At 39.7% G+C, this 22,285-nt stretch overlaps 1 protein-coding gene across 2 annotated transcripts in view; it reads right to left on the bottom strand.

Moving 5' to 3' along the window:
• crppa (CDP-L-ribitol pyrophosphorylase A) overlaps nucleotides 1-22,285 on the bottom strand; it is a 55,009-nt gene that overhangs the window by 2,610 nt on the left and 30,114 nt on the right. For both annotated transcript variants that reach the window (XM_031758565.2, XM_031758566.2), the window contains one exon: nucleotides 16,916-17,041. In XM_031758565.2, the coding sequence (XP_031614425.1) occupies nucleotides 16,916-17,041 (126 nt within the window). The remainder of the gene's footprint in view (nucleotides 1-16,915; nucleotides 17,042-22,285) is intronic.

Here is a 22,285-nt window from a genome sequence, read left to right as displayed (position 1 = left end):
TCTTTTGGACACATGTACTTTTGTCTTGCTTCTACTTTTGTTCCTCTTCTCTCCATTGCATACCTTCAACCCCTCCAGGCTCTCTTCCACCTGCTCAGATCACAATGTTGTCTATGGACATCATAGTCCACAGAAAGTCCTACCTGTCCTCATCTGTTCACCTGTCCATCACCATCGCAAAGGAGCTCGGAGCAGATCCCTGAAGTATTCCGACTCCCACTTTAAACCCATCTGTCACTCCTACTGCACACTTCACCACTGTCTTACTGTGACTTCCTCATGCAGTACCACAGTTCCTCCCTTGGCACCCTATCATCTGACCTTCTCTATACCTCTCTATCAACACTCAGAGCAAACATCAAGCCTAGCTTCAGCTACTATTTCCCATACTGTATCTTCAGTGGTATGGCTCTGTATGTCCACAGGTATGTCACCTGCACTATGTTATTTTTTGCTTTTCAGATTTTGATGTTATGGCTGTTTATGGTATATCTGCTTAGGTTCTTCTTTTGTTACCAGATTTATGAAAGACTTTGATGTTGTTTTCACATTAACTTTCATTTCTAATAACATACACACATTATGTGCGTGAGCTGTGTAAAGCAGTGGTTTGGTTCATTTTTATTAGCAGGGTATTTAAAACATTATTGGCAAATTTACATGAAAAGTTTTTCCATATGAATTTTTGAAAGGATTCTTTATTCTTGTAAGAGGTTAAGTATTTTGCATCATTTCTTCATAAAAACATATCAGATCCATCTATCGCTGCTTATCTGGGTTCAGGGGCAGCAGTCTAAGCAGAGACATCCAGACCTTCCTCTTTCCCACCACCTCCTCCAGCCCATTTACGGGGACACAAAGGCACTTCTGAGCCAGCTGAAAGCATATCCTGGGGATGTCTCAGGTCCTCTTCCTGGAAAGGACATGACTGGAACATCTCACATACTAGGAGGTGCCCAGGAAGCATCCTGGTCAGATGCTTGAGCACCTTAACTCCTTTTGATGTGGAGCAGTATTTGCTTTTCTCTGAGTCCCAAATAGCCAGCTCCTCATCCCATCTCTGAGCCCAGACACCCACAGGAGGAGGCTATTTTCCACTGCTTGTATCCACAATCTTATTCTTTTGGACACTACCGCAAGGTGAGTGTCGGAGCGTAGCTCAACCAATGAATCGACTGTTTTGCGTTCACGCTCAGCTCTTTCTTCACCGCTACAGGGTCCACATCATTGCTGACACTGCACCAATCCATCAGTCAATCTCCTGCTTCACTTTCCTCTCACTCATGAACAAGACCCCGTGATACTTAAACTCCTCCAGCTGTGGCAGTAAATTTGTTTTTGGCCTGAAGTGGGCACATCGAACTCACTGCGATTGCAACCAAAAGAAATTGTGAGATATCGTCTTGATGTTCCCAAGAAAATATCAGAGACTATACTGGGTCCAGATGTTCTTCTTAATCCTGGTACTGAACTCATGCATAGTGTAGAGGGAATTTTCTGCCTTGGCAGAGGTATGCAACCCTTGTTATAATAAGTAATCACTAGCTCAGCCCTTCAACCTTTAGTTACTGTCTGTAAAGCTTTCCATTTTTCCACAGCACATATTTGCAATGTTTGCAGTGGAAGACATACCACCAAAAGCTATATAATCCACTCAACATATTGTCACTTAGAAACCCACCATGCTTTGTTCAGGAAGTCTTTATCATTATTCCCTCTTTCGCTTGTCTTGTTTAAGATGCAAAAACAAACCTATCAAAGTGCAACACTGTCAGACAAAAACAATGGTCAAACCTACCATGCAGAATCCAGGTTTTAGTAATGCCAAATTATCCCTTACAACCGATTTGAATCAGACTTGCAGTATTTCAGCAAAATAACACCAACCAGGCTGACGGCTATTCTCCTGGGTCTGCAGCCGCTTTCATCAGCCAACTCTCTAAAGGAAGGATTTCTTAGAAAGGAATAAAAACATTTAGGAAGGCTTTTCACAAAGCTTTTAATTTTCTAACACCCACATAGAGGAAAATAAAAATATATTAAAAATATATCCTGCTAAAATGACAAATCATCTGTGATTTGTGATCTGGAACATCCTGTTTAGCACATATTTGGACCTGGCTTCAAAATACATTTAGTATTACAGATTGGTGTCGGCAGTTTAACGCATCTGGAGCAGAAAATAAGCTTTCTGTCACTCTGTCCTTTCTTGACCTTACAGCCTAGCTCCACTAGCCAGCTTGTGCAGGGACTGGATGGGAGTGCAACGAGGTGTGAGAGCGATGAGCATGGAATCGGGCCTGACCGTGGTTAATGGGAGCAAGAAAACCCGGGATCCAGAGCTCGTAGAGCACTCCTCAATAATCAGAACCAGCAGGAGGAGGAATCAGATGACATTGATTTTCCACACCAAGAAACCGAAGGGGGAACTAAGGTATTAGAGTACAGATCACCAATTGTAGCTTCATTGATTAAAGTAACATAGGGAAATGGAAGAAAATAAATAAATAATATATGGGTTTAAAATATGATGAATGGGCTCCAAAGCCATTCTGTCATATACCACCCCTTCTTAGTATGCCTTTTGATTTTTCTGAGGAATAAGATCAAGGGTGACATTTTTCTTTATCATGTACCAAGTCATTGTTCTGTGGTTTAATCTTATGGTACAATGAGACGAGGAGATTGGGCAGTACATCTGTAAGCAGTCAACAGAATGTGGCTGATAGCACAAAGTTACTCATATAGACTTACGAATATGCACTGGTTCATCAGTCAGGAGCTCGGAGCGAGAAACCGAAAGTTTTGGTAAATGTGATTGCGTCTTTTCATTGTTTATTAGATGAAAGCATTCCTTCAATTGTTATCTAAAACCAATTACATGTTCACACGAAAGGTTTTTGAAATGCTACATGTGTTTGGATGATCTGAAATACTGTGGGGATGATAAATGTGATGAGCACGATTATCAGCTGATTACCACCCAAGTGTACGGACGAGAACCCTGGGAAAGTAGCAAGAATGCCGGGTGTCTCTTTGCAAATTGAAGACAGCTATGGCTATTAAACCACAACTAATCGCTCAATTATAGAAGTCTGTCTTCTAATAGACAAAAAAAAAAAAAAAAAAAAAAAAAAAAAAAAAAACCCCAATAAAAATCCCCAAAACATTTTAATTTGAACACAAAAACACACAGAAAAAAATCAAGTCGAGATCACCAAGGAGGATCAAAGTTTTAAGCCTGCCTAAGACCCAGTGCTGAATTATTTCCACTCCAGATATGCAGCCTTTGAAATATGAATCACGCTTCATAAAACATCATTATTAAATCCAGTAGTTGCTTGCACAGTGGAACACAAATACGACTTTAGCTCTTCATTGACTCGTGGCACAGCTTTAAGTAGTCACAACTGCCACTCAGGCTTCAAATGCGGTTGAGGAAAAGGCACAAGAAAGAGGTAGAATTACTTAACAACAACAAACTCCAAGCCCTCAGAGACATTTGCATATTAAACTGCTTTCAGGCTGAAATCTATATGACTTGAGTGTGAGGAACTTGCAAACTGATGGAAGAGCCGCAGTTTACTCCAGTAAGTAGATTTTCTTGACAGACAAGAGCTGGTATGTCTGTTTAGCTGCCGCTGGCGGGGGTGCCACAGCTCGTGTCTCCTCTTTCCACTGTGGACCATCCAGGATGAATAAAGCAGCTCACTGGCTCATTGTTATGGGCACGCAAACATCCATGAGAAGGATTACATGTGTTGGGACAGATGCCTACAGAAGAGTGAACACATGCACAGACCACATAGACACTTTAGTGTGCATGAGCCTATGCATGTGCCCACATACACACACACTAGGAGGTGGAATGTGATCCTGGAGGATTTGCATGTCTCCAGATCTTCATCATCATCAGAGCCCATGTCCTCCAGCGTTGACTGAGATGGTTTTCCACTGTTTCGGACCCGGCCTCTCTTCCAGCCGCATGTAGATGAATAAACCAGTTAACTCGAAGCTGAATTTTTCTCACTGTGGCAGAGCTGAGACAAACAGGCCGGGAGTGGGCATTTGGACTGACATGAGATGAAACCTCAAGCCAAAGCATAACTGAGCCCCCATGAGATGAAACCCACAAGCAAATTAGTTTGATTGATGGTCCTTTTTGAGCTAATAGGCACTCCTCACCTGTTTACAATGTGGAATTAATCTTCAGATGTTCCAAAGGCAGAAAATCCGCATGTGCCAAAGTCTAAGTGCAGACAGCAGGAGGGTATTTTATTTTATTTTAAAAGGACTGGATTTTACGAGATTCACTTTATTATTATTAGTCGTGAGGGAACCTCACTTTCCACTTCATAATGATTAACTGCCACAAATCCTCACTTAAAGCCAAAAGTATCATCATTTATTCACATTAGTGGAAGGACGATCGCTAGTGTATGTCATATTAAATACGAAAGCGACACATTTACATTTTGAAACACTTTTTTCCCCCCAACACTGTCTGCTACATCCATTAGTGACACGTTCAATCTCTCGGTGGCCAAGATGGCATTTATGTAGTTTCTCTTCACAGATTTTATATTTTAAAACAGAGAGCAAACAATATATGAACTGGTATCAAGGGGAAAATACCACTGGATACAAACCACAGCTGGAGAGAGTTTTGGAGATCTTAAGGGTTTTCTTTTCATTTTTAGCCTTGTGCAACAAAAACGCGGATTTCAGCTGCGGCAAGCAGGGCCATTAGAAAATTAAGTTACAGCTTTGTTTTGACACATAAACAATGCGATCTACTGTATAATCCTATGACAGGGCAGTAACTAAAGGGAAAATGTTCCCAATCATTCCCATGTGTACAAATGCAACACATGCAACAGGCTTGTTATTCCACACGGCAACCACAAGTTTACAGAATGGAACTTCAATCATTAGCTTCTATTTTTGCTTTCTGTTTAAAGGAAGGATTTTGATAAGTCATGAGGTGACAGGTCTTTGAAATCCAGCGTAGCAGGGGAACGGGGAAGAATGGGGGAGGAGAGCATCAGTGGACCACACAATAAGCGATCCTCAAACTCTCTACTTCTAAATGCCACTGATGCAATCAACCTTTCCATCTTAAAGAGCACGCAGCGGCACTTCTGCCACACAAGAAGGGCCCGCTTTGATGCAGAAAGGTTTCAGGAAATTAGGGCTTTTAGCTGTGACAATTTGCACATCTCTGTCATTCTCCTGAGAACCCCAGCCCTCTGGTCCACTCATATTCCCTTTATAAAATGCCAAGAACCAGGTCCTAATATAAAAACAGCTTATGGAAAAGCTTGGCACTGACCCCGAGCTAAAAGAACTGGAAAGAGTTGTTAGAGTCACACTAGCTACCATAACTAAAGTGGCCAAGAACATCAGGAGAGTTTTTATCACCTCTTTTCATCATCCTGATATTTTACTGTCTCTGCATTTTTCTCTGTGACATAAAGGTGCTGTAGTACAAATGGCTGTAGGATCCACTTGAGGGCAGTATCATTACTGGCATTGTGGCCAGACAGCGTTCTCCACTCTGGGAGTCTTAAAAGTTAAAACCATCACCTAATGTGAGCCTCGGTGAGCAATGCTCTTTAATAGAAGTCATTTCTCAGGAAAACTCTCCCCAAACGACCTGCCTTACTGAATCCCAGTGATATAATACTGCTAAAAACACCCAGTGCTTTTAACACAGAGAGGATAGTGTTTCAGGGCTTCTGACAGCTCGTCCCTGAGTGGGTATTGTGGTCCTCTTGCTCTCCCTCCTCTCCGTGTATCATTGAAGACAGGCAGTAGCTAGGGGCTAAACTGAGAAAGGAGAGGGGGATAGCAGGTTCAATTACTGGTCAGTCTGATTAGAACCCCGAATCTTACACCGCTAATGTCCTGTAGAGATTCATTGATGTAATCAGGAGCTGTGGCAGAATGACTAACTCCCTCTACTGAGAGCAGCACCAAGGAACAATACACCAATACAATACATTTTATCTTATTTTTTATTCCTTGGTGTCAAGTTAATTTTGGAAACTTTGGGGTCTCTTTTCGGATATAATTTGACAAACGTTTCTGCGGATTGGTTTAGTGGATTTGTTTAGCAGCATATAATTAGTGGCACACTGAGCCATTAGACTGGTGGGTTACTGGGATTAAAAAAAATAGATGTAGATGAGAATTTAAAAAAAGTTAAAACAGTAACAGTGAAGAACTGTGTTATAGAATTTGCATGAAGATTACAGAGCAGTTCAAGAAAAGAAATTTAATAAGAATATGCACAAAGGGGGAAGAAAACTGAAACATCTTACCAAAATGTTAAACTTATATTACTTTTATTCAGTTCTTGCTACAGCATGAAGAGTACTTTTATTCCAGGCATTAGTATTAAAATGTAGTTTTAGTGTACTTCTACTGTTTATACACTTTATACTTTTTTCTTCCATTTAAACTACTCCCTTTGTTTGATCAACATAACCCACGACAGTGAGTATTAAGAAAAGTCCTGGCATCGTTTTTGCATTCTGTGCTTAGAAAACAACATAAATCAATTATGAAGATTAATTTATTTTCTTGCACATAACATTTCAGATCCATGGTAAATTTGTGCTCTACAGGAAGGTAGAAATAATACATGGAAGTGATAGAGGAAAGAGCAAGGAAAGGAAACGTATATAATTGTGATCTGTACCAAGATGTGCAGTGTTATGTGGAAGCTAATGTTCAGTTTTGCTGCTTGGAGAAAAGATAGTAAATCTAGCTGAAAGACAAAAACAAAATATGCAATGACAGGAGATAAGAAGAAAGGCAATAAAACTAAAAATAAAAGTGCTTCACATTAGTAAACATACTTTCCAGATATGATAATGATGGAGATACTGACCGCAGAACATTATGGGACAAACGAACAGAGGCTCTATCTTCAATCTACTGAGATGGAATGAATAAAAGATGACCAATAACTGCCAAACTTCAGTCAGGCACTTGGATTAAAGTGACAGAAGACAGAGAAGAAAGAAAACGTTCACACACATACATCCAAATATTTAGATCCGAACAGTGCTAATATTTACTGCTGAGCTTCAGGTCTAAACAACTTTCAGAGTATATATCAGGCTTACACCGAAAGTTCAGCCATAAATTTAAAAGCCGTCTGTATCCAAGCTAAGAGACTGGGACCTAAAGCTGACAGAGATGACAGTGACATAAGTATTATTTCGTACTTCTCAGAGATGAAGCGTCTCTAGGGAGTGTGTTTTTATTGAATTTTGCTGAGGTATTTAGTGTTGCTGCCTGAATGTCTGTATTTTAGATATTCCCATCGTTCCCATTCTGCCTCACTTCATCTGAAAGGGACTATAATGTAGGAAAATGAATAAGTCTGTATCCCGCCCTACTTTTGTGAGGCTTCCTCAGACTTTCCAAAAGTCCAAAAGAGCTGACAGGTTAAAAAAAAAAGAACTTTTGTCCTGATAACTGCCTTTTGAGATCACATTGAGAGAACAACTGCTGCCACACAACCTTTTCACGGTACACTGGAAAAGCTCTTTCAACAAGGGTTTCCAAAATATCCTGTCTAGGGGCATCCGTCGGGCAAACAAAGCAGTTTGTTAGTCATGTCCCATGTGCGATTTCTCCTTCTGTGTACCCTCCTGAGAAAAGGCAAACTCTGCTAAGAATGGGACACCGAGGGGGTCTGTATTTCCACCGGAGCCCTTCAGTGAGAAGTTTTTCAACAAGCTCTGGTGAGAGATGACTTTGTTTGAATTCAACTCACCGAAAGACAGACCTCAAAACAGTGTGCAAGAACAATGGATCCTTAGTTGAGGAGGTATGAAAGCATGAAGGCATGGGTGGGGAGTTATGAACTGGGACATACCAAATCCTCCGTGCGCTGAGAGAGAAGAACAAGCACACACACACTCGCCACAGAAGCCTCATTTACTGATCACATTGTATCATTTACAAAACCCAGGGAGGCTAAATACACTCCATATCGCAGGTCATCTGAGGTCAGCTGCAGGTGCAGGCAGATTTTAGAAAACAAGACATTTATTACTACCTGGGTTTTCAGCAGCATGCATCCTGGCCAAGACTCGGTGCCCTCACTTCCAGCGCTAATGCAAGCATGCGATTGTAATTGCAGTCGACTGTAAGCTAAACATGCAAACATAGGTGCAACACAGTGTTTTTATACTCCTGTCAAAATACCAGTGTGCTGCAGACTAAACAACGGGTGGATGCTACCCATGTGGTTTGAGAGATGAAGAGTGAAAAGAATTGCTACAAGAAACTGTTAAGAAAAATTATTTTACACACGGCTTCATGAGAAAACTCTTGGAAAAACTGATTTTGCATTTTTACCAGGCAAATTCAACATGTCAGCTGTGGAAAATCTTTGGGTGGGCACATTGACTGTATATTAAGGATGGCTGCAGGTCCAGAGACATAACATCATAGTTTGTGGATTTGCATGCTTCAAATGGCCACTATCATCTTGAGGCTTTGTAGCCAGAAGTGGCCGTATTTTGGTGAGTGGGTTCGATGCTAGCACCAAGAAAACTCCATCAATCGATTTCATGGGTGCACACAGAGCTAGGCAATAAAACAATGCCATAATTATCATGCAAAAGTCTTATCAATATAAACATAAGTTGTACAATGTTGCAGTATATTTATCACATTTAACTTCTGATAGGAAAAAAATTAACCTTATATTTATATATCAAATTAGGATTAAAAAGAAACCTTTAGGGTTAACAGAAATAGTGACTTGATTTATATTGTGACACATATTGATATCAGCTTACATGAGAAAAAGTATCCCCCCCTCACCCCCACCCCCACCATATCACCTAGTCCTAGTACAATACACAAACAGATACTAGCAGTGCTCATCAAAGCTACAGCAAAGACCTCCTTGGACAGACAGTACAACAAAAAGGATTTCTTTTCCTCACTGCAGAATGATTAACTTCACATTGTTTGGAAATAGCCTTATAAATCCTCCCAGATTGATCAACAACAACAATTGCTTTTTTATGATCACCATCTTTCTTCCTTGGCATTGTGTTAACACACATCCGAATGTTCCAGACCAGCAAACTGTTGAACCTTCTGCTTTTATAGATCTGGTCACACTTGCTAATGATTAGTTAATCAAGTGCATCTGGTTAGCAGGACCTGGCTGTTACCTACCCTCTTAATTCCAGAGGATGTAGGGTATACTTAGCTTTACACAAACTGCTTCTGCATTTTGGATAAGTTTGTCATGTGCTGTCATTCGTGTAAGTTTGTATTGACCTCATTTTAAAATCTGCTAAGGACTAGATGATTTTTATTATGTCCTGATATATAAAACCTTAGAATTAACAGAGGGGGTGCTTTTTTTTTTACCTTGAGTACTGTCTAGCATTTTAAAATGTAACCTTTGACTCTAACACTACATGTTGTCCTTCTAGCAGCTGTAGAAATAGCAGGGTCTGCTTGAACTATGGCTGTTGGTTATACATCCTCCATTAAGGTTCTAATGCTTCTGGCAGCTATAAAGGGAGGAATCAGAAGCTTAATTCTAAGTTCTATATAGACTCAAAACATTGGCTCCATTATTATTCTTTGAATCCAGTAGCTCTAACATGAGGCCAGTTTAGCATGCATTAATTAACATTTGTTTGAATACAATTTTGAGTTGTGATAGATGCAGTGTTGGGAAGGTTACTTTTAAAATGTATTCCACTACAGAATACTGAATACATGCCCCAAAATGTATTCTGTAACGTATTCCGTTACGTTACTCAATGAGAGTAACGTATTCTGAATACTTTGGAATACTTAATATATTATCATGCTGTTTACAACTACATGAATGTCCTTATTGCTGTGATTTATTACTGTTACTGAAGGTCCGCGGCTCCGAACCGTAGTAAAGGAGCCTCTGGCTAATACGTCTGGTTCCCTGTCGGGCTGGTAGCCGAAAACTAGCTTTACTTTGTTGTCTGGGTCAACTTTGCTTGCGGGAGACAGAGAGAGGCGTTGAAAGGCTTCTCCAACGGAACTTATTTTTTCCGGAGGAAAACACGAACACAGTGTACAGTTGAGTCTTAATAGCTTACTTACAAATGGGCTCCTCAGGCACTCTTCTTGGCTGCTTTGGTTATTATTATATTTACATGCTTCCAGCTCCCGTTTTTGCTCCGTGACAGCTCGGACTTTTCCTTTCTCTCCCTCCCTCGCTCACAGACACATAACGGGTATGGTAGTCCATTCTCCCTGCAGCACGGACTACACTGCCCATCAGGCTACATGCTTTAGAGCTATGCCTGTAGCATTCTGCCTTTAGCTTAGCACAACAACAACAACAAAAAGCGCTCTCACCCAGGAAACACGCAGAGAGAGCGCGTCACCCTGTAACCATGGCAACCGTAATGCTGCCGCCTGGAACAACAGAACGTAGCTGTCAAACAAACCCAAACAGTCCTGACCCGCGACAATATGAAACACGGAAGTACCGCAGTGTAATCCATTTATTTCAACAAAGTAACTGTATTCTGAATACCACCTTTTTAAACGGTAACTGTAACGGAATACAGTTACTCATATTTTGTATTCTGAATACGTAACGGCGGTACATGTATTCCGTTACTCCCCAACACTGGATAGATGTGATGCTGTAATCAAAGTCTGTGCAGATATCAAGCGTGAGTGCTGTCATCCCCATTAATGACTGAGGCTATTAGCCAAGTGTACGTGGAAGTTGATGTGGATGAAAACGAATAGAAATTTGTACTTTATTTTTTTATTTTTCGGAGGAAAGCAATATGGATTTTAAGCCTTGTTTCTAATTTTCCATAAGGACTGATGGAGACGGCTACATTGTTACGTGCCATTCCACAGCTATTTTCAACCATAAACAACCACGCAAGCACGTGTGCCAAGGTCTCTGCAAATAAAAGCACGAGCAGAGTAAGAAGGTGAGTGGCACAAAAACAATCCTTGATGAGGCCCGTTAAATGAAAGCATAATTTCAGCAGAGCTGCACTTCCCAACCACATAACTGGAAGTAAACTGAAACCAGGACTACCGTGGGTGGTCAGAAAGGGCTCAAAACCAAGTGGCAAAACAAATATACATGTATGTTCTGCTCTTTCCCTGCGTGACTGAATGTTTACAAACTCATTGTGAAGAACTGGTTTAAACCGATCTTCCATAAGAATAAACTCTCTGTTTCAAATATATTCCCTCTTGGAATGTCATTTTCCAATTGTCTGCAAGATTCTCCCTGATTCAAGACACATCAACCCAAACACAACGCTGCTGGTCTTTTTAATCTAAGAAATCAAAGCTGAGTAAACACCGCTTTGGTATGTCTAATTCCTTGAGCCAAACTCCAGCGGTCAAGTTTCACACATACCAACACACATCTGGAGCACTCAGTGTGGAAGATCAAGCTTGATATTCTGCACATGTCAAGGCAGTGAATGGCTCGACCCTAACTCTACAAATACATTACTAAGAGGGGAGTGATCCCAGGCTTCTGTCTTTATGGAGATGTCAGGATTCAACTGAAGGAGCCAAGTGCTCTCATCCACTTTTCCAGAGGGATCTTAAAGTAAAAACGCCATAATTGTCAGAAGAAAGACAAGTACTTAGGCAACAACAGGGGAAAAATTATGTGAAGGGGCAGGGTGGATACAGAACTTTTACTCTTTGAATCCACTGGAAGACCTGCCAAATCTGTCTCAGAAACATTTTGGTAACAATAAACAGATTTGTGTAATGCCACGTCATTTCTTATCTGTGTTGTTTTCTGCACTGTTTGGATTAAGTTATATGATGTTATTTAGTGTTTATCATTCTGACTCACAATTTATCTCTTATTTTCAACGGGACCAAACTGTCAGACGAGACTACTGCATGCAATCGTAGCCCATAATTGAATACATTTAACGTTCCAACAGAAAAATTAACACCAGACACTCAGTCACATCTAAGAGACAGGTTAGCAGTGAGCGGAGACAGCAACCATCCTTGATTTCTCTTGACCCCAACAGCAGGCAAACACAGAGATGTCACGGAAAGAGCTTCACTTGTTTGTTTCTAATGTCTGGTGATCTGCTGGCTTGGTTTTTTTTTAGGTTTTTTTTACATCTGCTATAGTTGTACTCCAGTTATTTCAGTAGGACTACTATTAGGCTGATATTTGTACTAAAAAGTACCAGTAAGAACCAAAGTAGTTATAATAAAATTTGGTATATATTCTGATTTACTGATCTCTTAACTTTCATCAAGACAATCAGTCCTGTGTAGTATTATGGCATCTAGCATAGCAGGATTTTTAGAAAACAATTTGATCTTTAAAACCTTTAAAAAACAAGCCTAGACACTGTTACTAATGGGCGAAGGTAGGAACGTTTAATTGTGTAGTAAAACAACCCTTCACATTCCTGGCTACATTTACTTTATTTTTTTGACAAGCATAAATACCTTTGTTTACATCGATCATCAATCATAACAGTTCCTAAACTCTTTGGCTTGATACCAGAGTCACTGCTGCCCCTCAGATTTATCTACTGACCCCAACTCTCTAAAAAATCCTTTAAGAACTCAAAGATTATGTGATATGTGGTTAGTAGAGATATCCAGTTCACTGAACTTGTTTCCTTTTATCCAATGCTCTGCATCGCCATTAAGAACCATTCTGATGTGAAATAGTCAGGAGTGAGTTGAAAACACAGAGACAGCAGCCTTCCCTAATCTCCCCAGACTTCAGCGGGAGTACAACTCCACGGGCATCACAGCAAGATTTTCACTTGGTCGTGTACGGTTTCACCTGTCTGCCTTTCAGACCTAGATCTGAACAGGTAGAGGAGAATAGGCCTATAGAGTCCTCTTCTTTTCCTCTTCCCTCCCCTCCCTCTTCTCCTTTCTCTCCCTCTCTTTTCTTCCTGGCCGGCTAATCTCTTCTCAGGTTTAGGGTTCCCGGTTCGGGCTCTTTGAGGAGGAGGAAATATGGGGTTGGGTAAACATCAGGGCTCTCACTGCAGGGATTACAACACCCATATATCACTGAGACAACTCCCTTTTCAACAAATGACAAGTCGCCAGGACCCTGTGCGAGAAAGGATCCAATGACACTTCCTATCAACACAGCAGACACCGATAGCATATACCGTCACCGTTTTCACAACATCGTGTTAGTTTATGAGGATCCGGTGTCTGCGCATTCTCAGCCAACGTCTTCAGATCGGCTTGAGGTTTTTACACATTGTTGCACCTGATGTTTGGCTTGCGGGCATCTTCAAAGAGGCAACAGCACAAACGGAAAAGAACTCTAGAGAAGCTCTTTGATCCTTTCAGAGAGAGCGCCGTTCATTGCCCGAGACTCCATTTCACTCTCTCCTGTTGACAAAGCGAAGAACCATGCATGGCAACGTGCTGCTGGATGCATTGTGCTTCAGCGGCTGGGTGTTATAAAGTAAAACCACAATCGGGCCTCATTTAAGAAAAACACACTTTTTATCCAAAAAGACATCACCGAAGGTCAATGAGGTGGATCATTTTTCCAACCTCACTGGGACGAGCACAATTCCATGTGCTCATGCATTTTAGCTGTCAAAAGGTTAAAATTCAATTAGCCAAACAGCTTTTCTTTTCCAAAGCGGTGGGTGCGTCCAATAATTCCTCAGTGCGATGCATAATAAGAAGTGAGGGACACTTAAATGTACTCCCCAGTTGTGCTTTTCACTTGTGTGCAGTTGACAACGAGCAGTCATGTCAGAGTAAAGGATGAAATCATTTAGGGAGGAACAAAAGACACCCAAAATTTATGGACGATTAACAATGATGCGTGTAAAAAATTGGAAAATAGACACTTTGGTGATGCTACACATGTTTTTACTATTGATGGCAAATTGAGAATAAAGCTACAACATCTTATTAAATGTTTATATAAATATTTTTACAGGAATGTGGCTCTAATATTCAAATTTCTCATAGAACTGCATTCTGGTCAGTAGTATTTACTACCACATGTTACTTTGTAGTAACATCCAAATAGTTAAACTCCACTGAAGAGAAATTAAAACTAAACCCATTCTTATGATATTTCTGGTTAGCTTTTCTATAATGAATCCCTTTTAATAATTATTTTTAATTTTCAATAACAGCATTAATGTTTTAATAGTATGACCTTTTCCCTTACATTAACCAAATTGTTTACTTTAAAGGAATTGTTTGATATTAATTGCAATATTAGCCTGGCTAAGTAGCAAGTAAGTAAAGCTGTAATTTTTGCATAGAATAAAGAAATGTGTTGACCTATAAACTTAGACTTTGCACTTTGAGCTGTAGGGTTTAGTCATATTTCTACTATTAGGTAAGCTAAGCTAACCTACTCCTGGCTGTAGTTTTAGACTGAAGACACCCCTTGAGCACAGGTTTTGTACTGATCTTCTTTCAGTAAGACAACAAGGAGGCAAAATTAAAATGAAGTAAGTTAGTGGTTTTTCGACACCAAAATGATTCCAAACCTCAAAACAACAGGTCAGCAAAAAAGCATCAGCAGAATCTTGTTTTGTAGTTTTTTTCCCTCCGTGTATATATGATTTTTTACACAATAATTTATTCTGGTTGATTTGCTGTCCCCTAGAGCAGCTATCCATCTTCTCCAGGAACACCTCAGTGCTGATAATACAGGAGTATAATCCTTCATCATTAGTGTTACACACATTAACAGTAGTCATAGTTCAAATTGTGACAGATTGTGTATCCGATTTGTACACCATGACCTCAGCCATTACATAATACTACACAGGAAAGCACCAATTGTGAAATGTTGGGTTGAAATCAATACGGATGTGTAAAAATAGCAATTTGGACAGTGGCTGAAGCAAATACTAATTTTGTTCTCCTTAAAGAAAATAAAGGAAATAAAGGTTTTTTAATAAGCAAGATAAACTCCATCCCATCTTAGAAACCAGGACAGCCAGGCATTCTCTTAGCAAGATATTAGAATTTAGACCACGGAGCTGTTTTGTACAGAATGGAGGGAACTCTTAAGAAATTGCGTGGTAGTGGTGAAATTTCTACACATACACAGAGTCATAAAAAACAAAAAATGCACACTAACAATGTTTAATAATAGAAAGCGAGCTATCAAGTGTCACAGGGAAGATATATGTATAAAGCTGTAGACAGAGGCATAACTAAATGTTTGCAGTCTGCACTGGCTTCCCTTACAAAGACATTCTGAATAATCCAAACAGGAAAACTCGACCTTTCTTTGCAAGGAACAGGAAATGTAATCCAGACCATGTTGTCATGGGGAAAACACAACATGCTGGTCTTCATGCGACCAAACTGTAGACATCATAATTCTCTGGATAAAATTCTGAAAATCATGGCAAAGATACTAATAATAGTTACATGTTCACTCATGTGAATTCATGCCACCCCAGCTTCTTTTTAATGGCTCTGTTTATTTAAAGACTAATCATCCACGTGGAGCTAATGAATCTTTTACTAATATTAAAATCAAATTAACAGCAATGTTAGTAGTGGTGTCTGCTTTCAGATATTTTTTATTCAAGTCAAAGACATGAAGCAAACTTCGGTATAAAAGCAATATTCATATACGGTGTACGACTGATGGAGCGTGTGTTGGCAGGCATCGCCGCAAGTATGAATAAGGACATCTGGGAAGAATTATCCTCATTATAACAAAAAGCTAACAGTGATTTATAGGAGGTTGTATTCTGTTGTTCCACTATCTCATAACGATAAGAATTTAATCGTGGCGAAATGCACATTATCTCTGTCACTCCCTTCCCCTTTTCTCTCTAAGGAGTTAAACAGGATGACTAATTAAGAGCGTTACTCTTCGCAATTCTCAGGAAAACCATGATACCCAACATCCGATAGTGGAATCAATCTCATATGTGGGGCAGCGACATTTTGCATGCCTCACTACCGAGAAAACAAAACATCTCTTTTTAATTAGACAACGGTGCGGTGTCAAGACCTGATGCGACATACCATCTCACTGACCACGAACAAAATCAGCTCACCCGTCACATTTTTCTTCTTCTTTTTTTTTCTCTCACAAATGTGAACAAACCCGACCTGCTCAAACATCTTCTTGCCTGAGGCAAAGAGGCTTTTACCATTTATTTGTCAAGTGATGCAGCTGCCAAGAAACCTCATTTGTCAGGAACATGAATCACAACGAATGTCATACTTAAGGCCAATAACGCCATGAACATTCATTTATATTGTCTTAGGTTTGCTTTACACATCTGGCCCAAAAACAGTGATTTGATGGCTTTAGTAGCATGAGTCTTGATATTTCTCACTGTGGGGGAAGAATAATTTCTCCTTATATAATCCTGCAATAAGTAAGCAGTCAGATATGGATTTCAGGTCAACTCTGACAGCCACATCCATCCTAATGACTCCAGTACACATTTGGAGGGCCTTATGTAGGATCCCCACACAGATTAACTGTTGTGACTTGGCCTACATGTACTTCATTTCAACTGCACAGTGCTTTGGAACTAAAGCACCTCTGCATATTTTTCATCCCTGTCATTCAGTTCAAAAAACAAAACTCATAACAGGATTTAAAGTTTATATCCTGACCTCTTAGTCACACTGGGCACACATTTATTCCAATGCAAATGAGGATGTGTGTGCATCCTGAAATATACAGATGGGTGATTTAAGACAGCAACATTACCTGAAAGACAAAAGTCTGACAAGACATTGGAACTAGACAGCTAAAAATAACTTTTCCACTCCTTTGAATTTGGCCTTACTTAGTTGTGCATTTCTCAATAACTTTTAAGTTCACTTCAACAAGAAATAAAAGGAAAGAATGGAGAAGATGGAGAAAAGGCAACACTCTTACCTTTGACTGTTTAAGCTGGATGCCATAAATGAGAATATTTCTGTGCTTGGCTGTTGAGGCCAACTCCATGATTGCCGTGGGTGCTCTCTCGCTGACAGGGAGCTCATCAGTCCTGCTGAAATGCACCTATCAAAACAAAGACCACCGCACCCAATCAGAAAACAACTGCCAATAAAGAATAGCAATTACGCCCCGTTTTGGAGCAATTACAGGACATTGTTCAAGCAGTAGTTTAAACATGATGCAGCTCAATAGGCTTATTTATTTAGGGCTATGTTTGGGGAAGTTCAGGGAAGCATGAGCGTCTGCTTAGAGTAAACAGAGGTCGGTTGATACACAACCCTGTCTGGGGATATAATGACTCTAATTGAGTTGTAAATCTTATGGACCTCTGGGTTTTATTTTCCTCAATTAGGGCAGCATAATCCAGATACAATGGTTCAGGTTACTGTGTCATCTCTATGAGCAGCTAAAGCTTTAGTCGATTTCCATAACCATACTGCTGACAGCAACTTAAATGGAGATTTATTCCTTTCAATTATTCTGTCACATATCGTTAAAAACTGCGGCAGTGAGATGCAATAGTCAGGAGAATAGTTTCAAAAATGTCAAGACATCTGCTTTAAACGTACAATTATTGCACTTTCCTTGAATATCAATCAAATGTTGGTTGTCATCAGCTGAAGTTCCAACTTGAAAACTGATTATTCAGCACATTCGCAGGTGTAGGACACCAAATTGTCTTATTCAGGCCAAGAATCCTCAACAGTGAGCTAGCTCATGAAGAATGAGAGTACAGAATTATTTGTCCTTATTAGATTGGTTTTTACCAGAAATAAAATGACAAAACTTGAACATAGACACTATTGTTATTGGGTACCTTCCATAATGACTTAGAGGGGATGCTAAGCAGATATAAAATATACTTAAGGAGCCCCCAACAACCTGACAGTCAATCAAGTACAAGCTGCTTGAGTGATAATTATACAATAATAATATTATTGATAATAATGGTAATAAACTCCAGACAAATGTTTATCATAGATTGGTGATTTCTTATAGCGTAAACTCAACAGTAATGTTTTTTTTCCTTTGAAATGTCTTGCTCAAGGCCATAACATCTTAGACTAAGTAAAACAAAGTGACCTCCATTATCCGGTCTCCTTTTCTCCCCTTGAGGCTACCACCATCATATGGCTAACACCAACACTTGAAACTCTATGATCCCTCAGTGATTACAACCATGTGATCAAGCCTGGGATAAATAACAGGGTGCATATGCAATCTAATAATAGCCCCAGGCAAAAAAAAAGAAAAGAAAAAAAGATAGACATTCTGGTGCAGGACCAAATCACTTAGGGGGACTGCCTCATGTTTTGTCGTATTCTCAACTTTCCAGGCTGAGTTTATGCACATTTGAATGTTGATGAAATTAGGTTAGGCAGAGATGGGGGGAAAATGACAGATGTGATTTACTTTAATAGAATACACTTTAATTCTCCCTCTTGGTTTTCTCCTGCAAATTTCTAAAGGCATTTTTTATATTCCAATCAATGAATCAATCCTTTAAATAGCAGTTTGGTTAACAAAAAATAATCTAAAATCCAAAAATACCATCAGAAGAAGAGCGTGGTTTTATAATCCACAGTCTCACTGTAGACCAGGGCATCACTGCATGTTACACAAGGAAGTACTAGGTCTATATAGACTGATTGATTGCTCTTCTCATTCTAATTCTAATTGTGATAACTTCTATCTTCTTCATGTAATAAGAAAAGGACACCACTCATTAATACAACAGCGTAGAAGACAAGAACAAAAGGAAAAGAAAGTGACAACAGAAATATACAGAAACCAGGCTCCTTTAAGCTGCCAACAGAACTCTGATCTACTGAATCACAAACTCTGGTGTTTGGAGCCCAGTCAGCAACTTGGGCTGTTGTTTGTGTTCTGCAGGTCCTTCTCATTGGGCGGCAGTGCTGGAGCAACAGAGTGGGTTGCTCCACAGCACAAAAGATGGACTAGTTCGGGATTCAACAATTTCAATCCTTAACTCTAGTGTTTTGTCCATAGTCATGTTTTTTGTTGTTTTTTTCTTTTAACCATTTTTGTGCAAAAGGGGGGTGCTAAAAGTTTGCAAGTTGCATTCGGCAGTAAGAAACACAGATGCAGAAAGGCAGAAAAGTAACAAACACTATAAAAAACACTAGAATTTCTCTTTCAAATCCCAGACTGCTTGGACAGCTTTGTGTCTTAATTGTTTAATTAAAATTCAACTTAAAATTACCTAGGAGGCACAAAAAGCACAAATATGGTGGCGAAATCTAGTTCAGTGACTCCAGTTAGATAGGTAAAGGCCTAAGAAACAATACTGCTGTTTATGGATGGATGGAGTTATTAAAAATATCCGCCTCAGTAGAGTTGTTGGAAGGTGAAAGACATCCATAGAGTCTTTTTTTGGCTCCAGGATCTAAAAATAGGGCAGCATGGTGGTTAGCACTGTTGCCTCACAGCAAGAAGATCCTGAGTTCAAAAATGTCTTTCTGAGTGGAGTTTGCATGTGGGTTCTCTCCAAGTACTCCAGCTTTCTCCCACAGTCCAAAGACATGCAGTTAGTGGGGCTAGGTTAATTGGAAGTTCTAAATTGCCCATAGGTGTGAATGCGGGTGTGAATATGAGTGCGAATGGTTGTCTGTGTCTATGTGTTAGCCCTGGGACAGACTGGCAACCTGTCCAGGCTGTACCCTGCCTCTTGCCCCAAGACAGCTGGGATAGGCTCCAGCCCCCCCCCCCCCGAAAAAGATAAGCGGCAGAGAATGGATGCATCTAAAAATGTGTTTTAATTGCTTTAAAGTTTGGCATTTAAACACTGCAGTCTACAAGCACTGAACCTCCTTATGAGATAGCCTCAAGTGGCCTCCCAAGGAACTACAGTTAATTAATTGGCTTAATTTTTCATCCCAGGAGGTTGCAATTTGGTGCGCAACAATCTTTATGTGGGTGGTATACGTCAAAGTAACGTCCACATAAATCTCAGGACCCAAGGCTTCTCAGCAGAACATTGCATTGTAACAAGATGATCAATGTTATTCACTTCTCCTGTCAGCGGTTTCATTGTTGTGGCTGATCGGAATAAATGTTAGAACAAAATAAGATTAGGATGAACTAGCAACATTTACCAGTGGGAGTTTTGTGGGAACCTGGTTTTGTTCTGATGTGGAAGGGAGTCAATCCCATTAAACCCCCAGCTTCAAACCGAGTGTTTACACATCTGAATCTATGTGCTTCAATCTTTATTGAAAACTAACACAAGTAAGAACAGGGGCTTTAGTGGAGCAATTCTGCATGGCATCTGGCTTGTTTTGTCACAGAAATCAGCCTCTGTGGGTTTATGTTGTTCTCATTACCTGGCATTGTTTTTGATGCTGGCTCTTTGTTTTAGATGAAGAGTTACATTTTCCAAATTAAAAAGTAAACAAACCTTTCACAAACATTTAAATGTTTCCCAGAGCAGATTAAAGCAGTTTGTTCTTTTTTCCTCAGTGAGCTCTCAGGTCAGTGTTGCTCTGGTGGGATCAGACACAGTTTGAAGGAAAGCGAGCAGTAAGCGAGGTCGTGCACAGGTGCTTTCAAGGGAGGTGTAGAGTTTCCAAACAGCTACAGAGCTCCACGAGGGACATGAGGTGGACCACAGGTTGGATTTTTACAAGCAGAAAAAAAGGAAAAGGTTTTCATTGCTACGCAGTACATGTACCTCAATGAAACTTAATCTGTGCTGCACTAGGTGTGTGGGGAAATGACACTGAGACATTATATGCACAGACATACAGTAGTTTATATACTGTATGACTTTAAGGACATGTTATAGATTTATGAGCTTTTATTTATATATTAAAGAGACAAACTTGTAACCCTTTAGGTGGCTTCCCTAACAAACACACAACTGCAAATAACACACCTTTAGTCCTCAAATGGTATTAATAGCTCGTTTAAGAAAAAAAAAGAGTACATACTGAATACGCTACATATAAAAAAGAAAAAATATTTTCTTTGAATTACAAGTGAGTTGAACTGTATGTAGATATCCAAGAAAAGAGAGTGGCAGGGCTTGAATAGTATCAATTATAACAGTTTAAACTCCCAAAGGTATGAACTTCAGTACTTGAAAAAACAGAACCCCCTAATGTTAATGTATCATATTTGAAGTATGCAGTTTTTGTGAGTTTGACACGTTACATCATTGGTATCATTTCTTGGATGTAGCAAATATAATACAAATTAAAACTTATATATGAAAATTAATATTTAATTGGGTTTAAAAAAACTTGTTAAAATGACAAGTTTGAATGCTTCAGATTAAAAAAAATGCTATTTTCTGGCAATTTCATGATTCAGGCTTTATTAAAATGGTGTGGAAAAACTGTAATTGTGGCACTGGAGCAATCTCCACTGGTCGGACAGGAAGCTGAGCTCAGTGAGCTGTGAAAAAGTGTGACTGTGAGTAGTTTAAAAAAAAGTGTGATTTGTAAAAGGAAAATTATTCTGTCCCATTTGGATCAATTTTGGATTGAATCATGATGATAACAGTAAGTCAACACAACACAAAGCTATGCTACAATAGGCTCAGGCTCCTGTGGGTCTTAACATGTTGCACAGAGCATTTGTTCAGCACTCACCTCTTTTCATTCACTGTGTGTGTGTATATAACACTAATCCATGCTGTTAACTTTTGTCTTCTCGTTCGAATAGTTTGTTTTTTGTCCTCATCTCTCTATGCACTCTTTTCCCCCCCTTTCTCTTTCCCTTTACCTCTGAATCCAGCCGTAGTAGACAGCTGGCAGAGGTCCACTCCTGTTAAAAAGAAACTGAACTAAGTATACCTAGAAGCCTTTTTATTGTACTAATGCACTGGTTATGACATTTGTATGATATAGCCTATATCTTTCATTCTCTCCATCCATCTGTCCAATTTAGTAGCCTGTCATGGATGTCACTGAGGTTCTTTAAAAGCACAAGTTCTGACAGTTTGTTGGTCTGGGGCTTTCAGGTATAAGTTAACAATACGCCAAAATCTTCCCAGGAGTGGATGTCTCAGCATATTCTCCCCAAGGTCAGCTCATACAATGTTCAGAGAAAATGCAAAAAATCTCAAGAGCTACATTTCACACACTAGAAACCTTGGTTTGCATGTTAAATTATAAAGTTCATGACAGTACAATTAGAAAAAAAAGAGACAAGTATGAATGAGTATGCCTTGTTTGGAAGGGTTGCTAAGAGCAAGCCTCTTTTCTCAGAAAAGAACATGGTAGCAAAACTAAGGTTTGCAAAGCTGCGTCGAAACAAACCACAAGATTTCTGGAACAATGTCCT

Source organism: Oreochromis aureus, linkage group 11 (assembly GCF_013358895.1).
Source record: "Oreochromis aureus strain Israel breed Guangdong linkage group 11, ZZ_aureus, whole genome shotgun sequence".
NCBI classification, from domain to species: Eukaryota; Metazoa; Chordata; class Actinopteri; order Cichliformes; family Cichlidae; genus Oreochromis; species Oreochromis aureus.
Note: the sequence above shows the minus strand (reverse complement) of the source record. Positions and strands in the feature narration are given on the sequence as shown.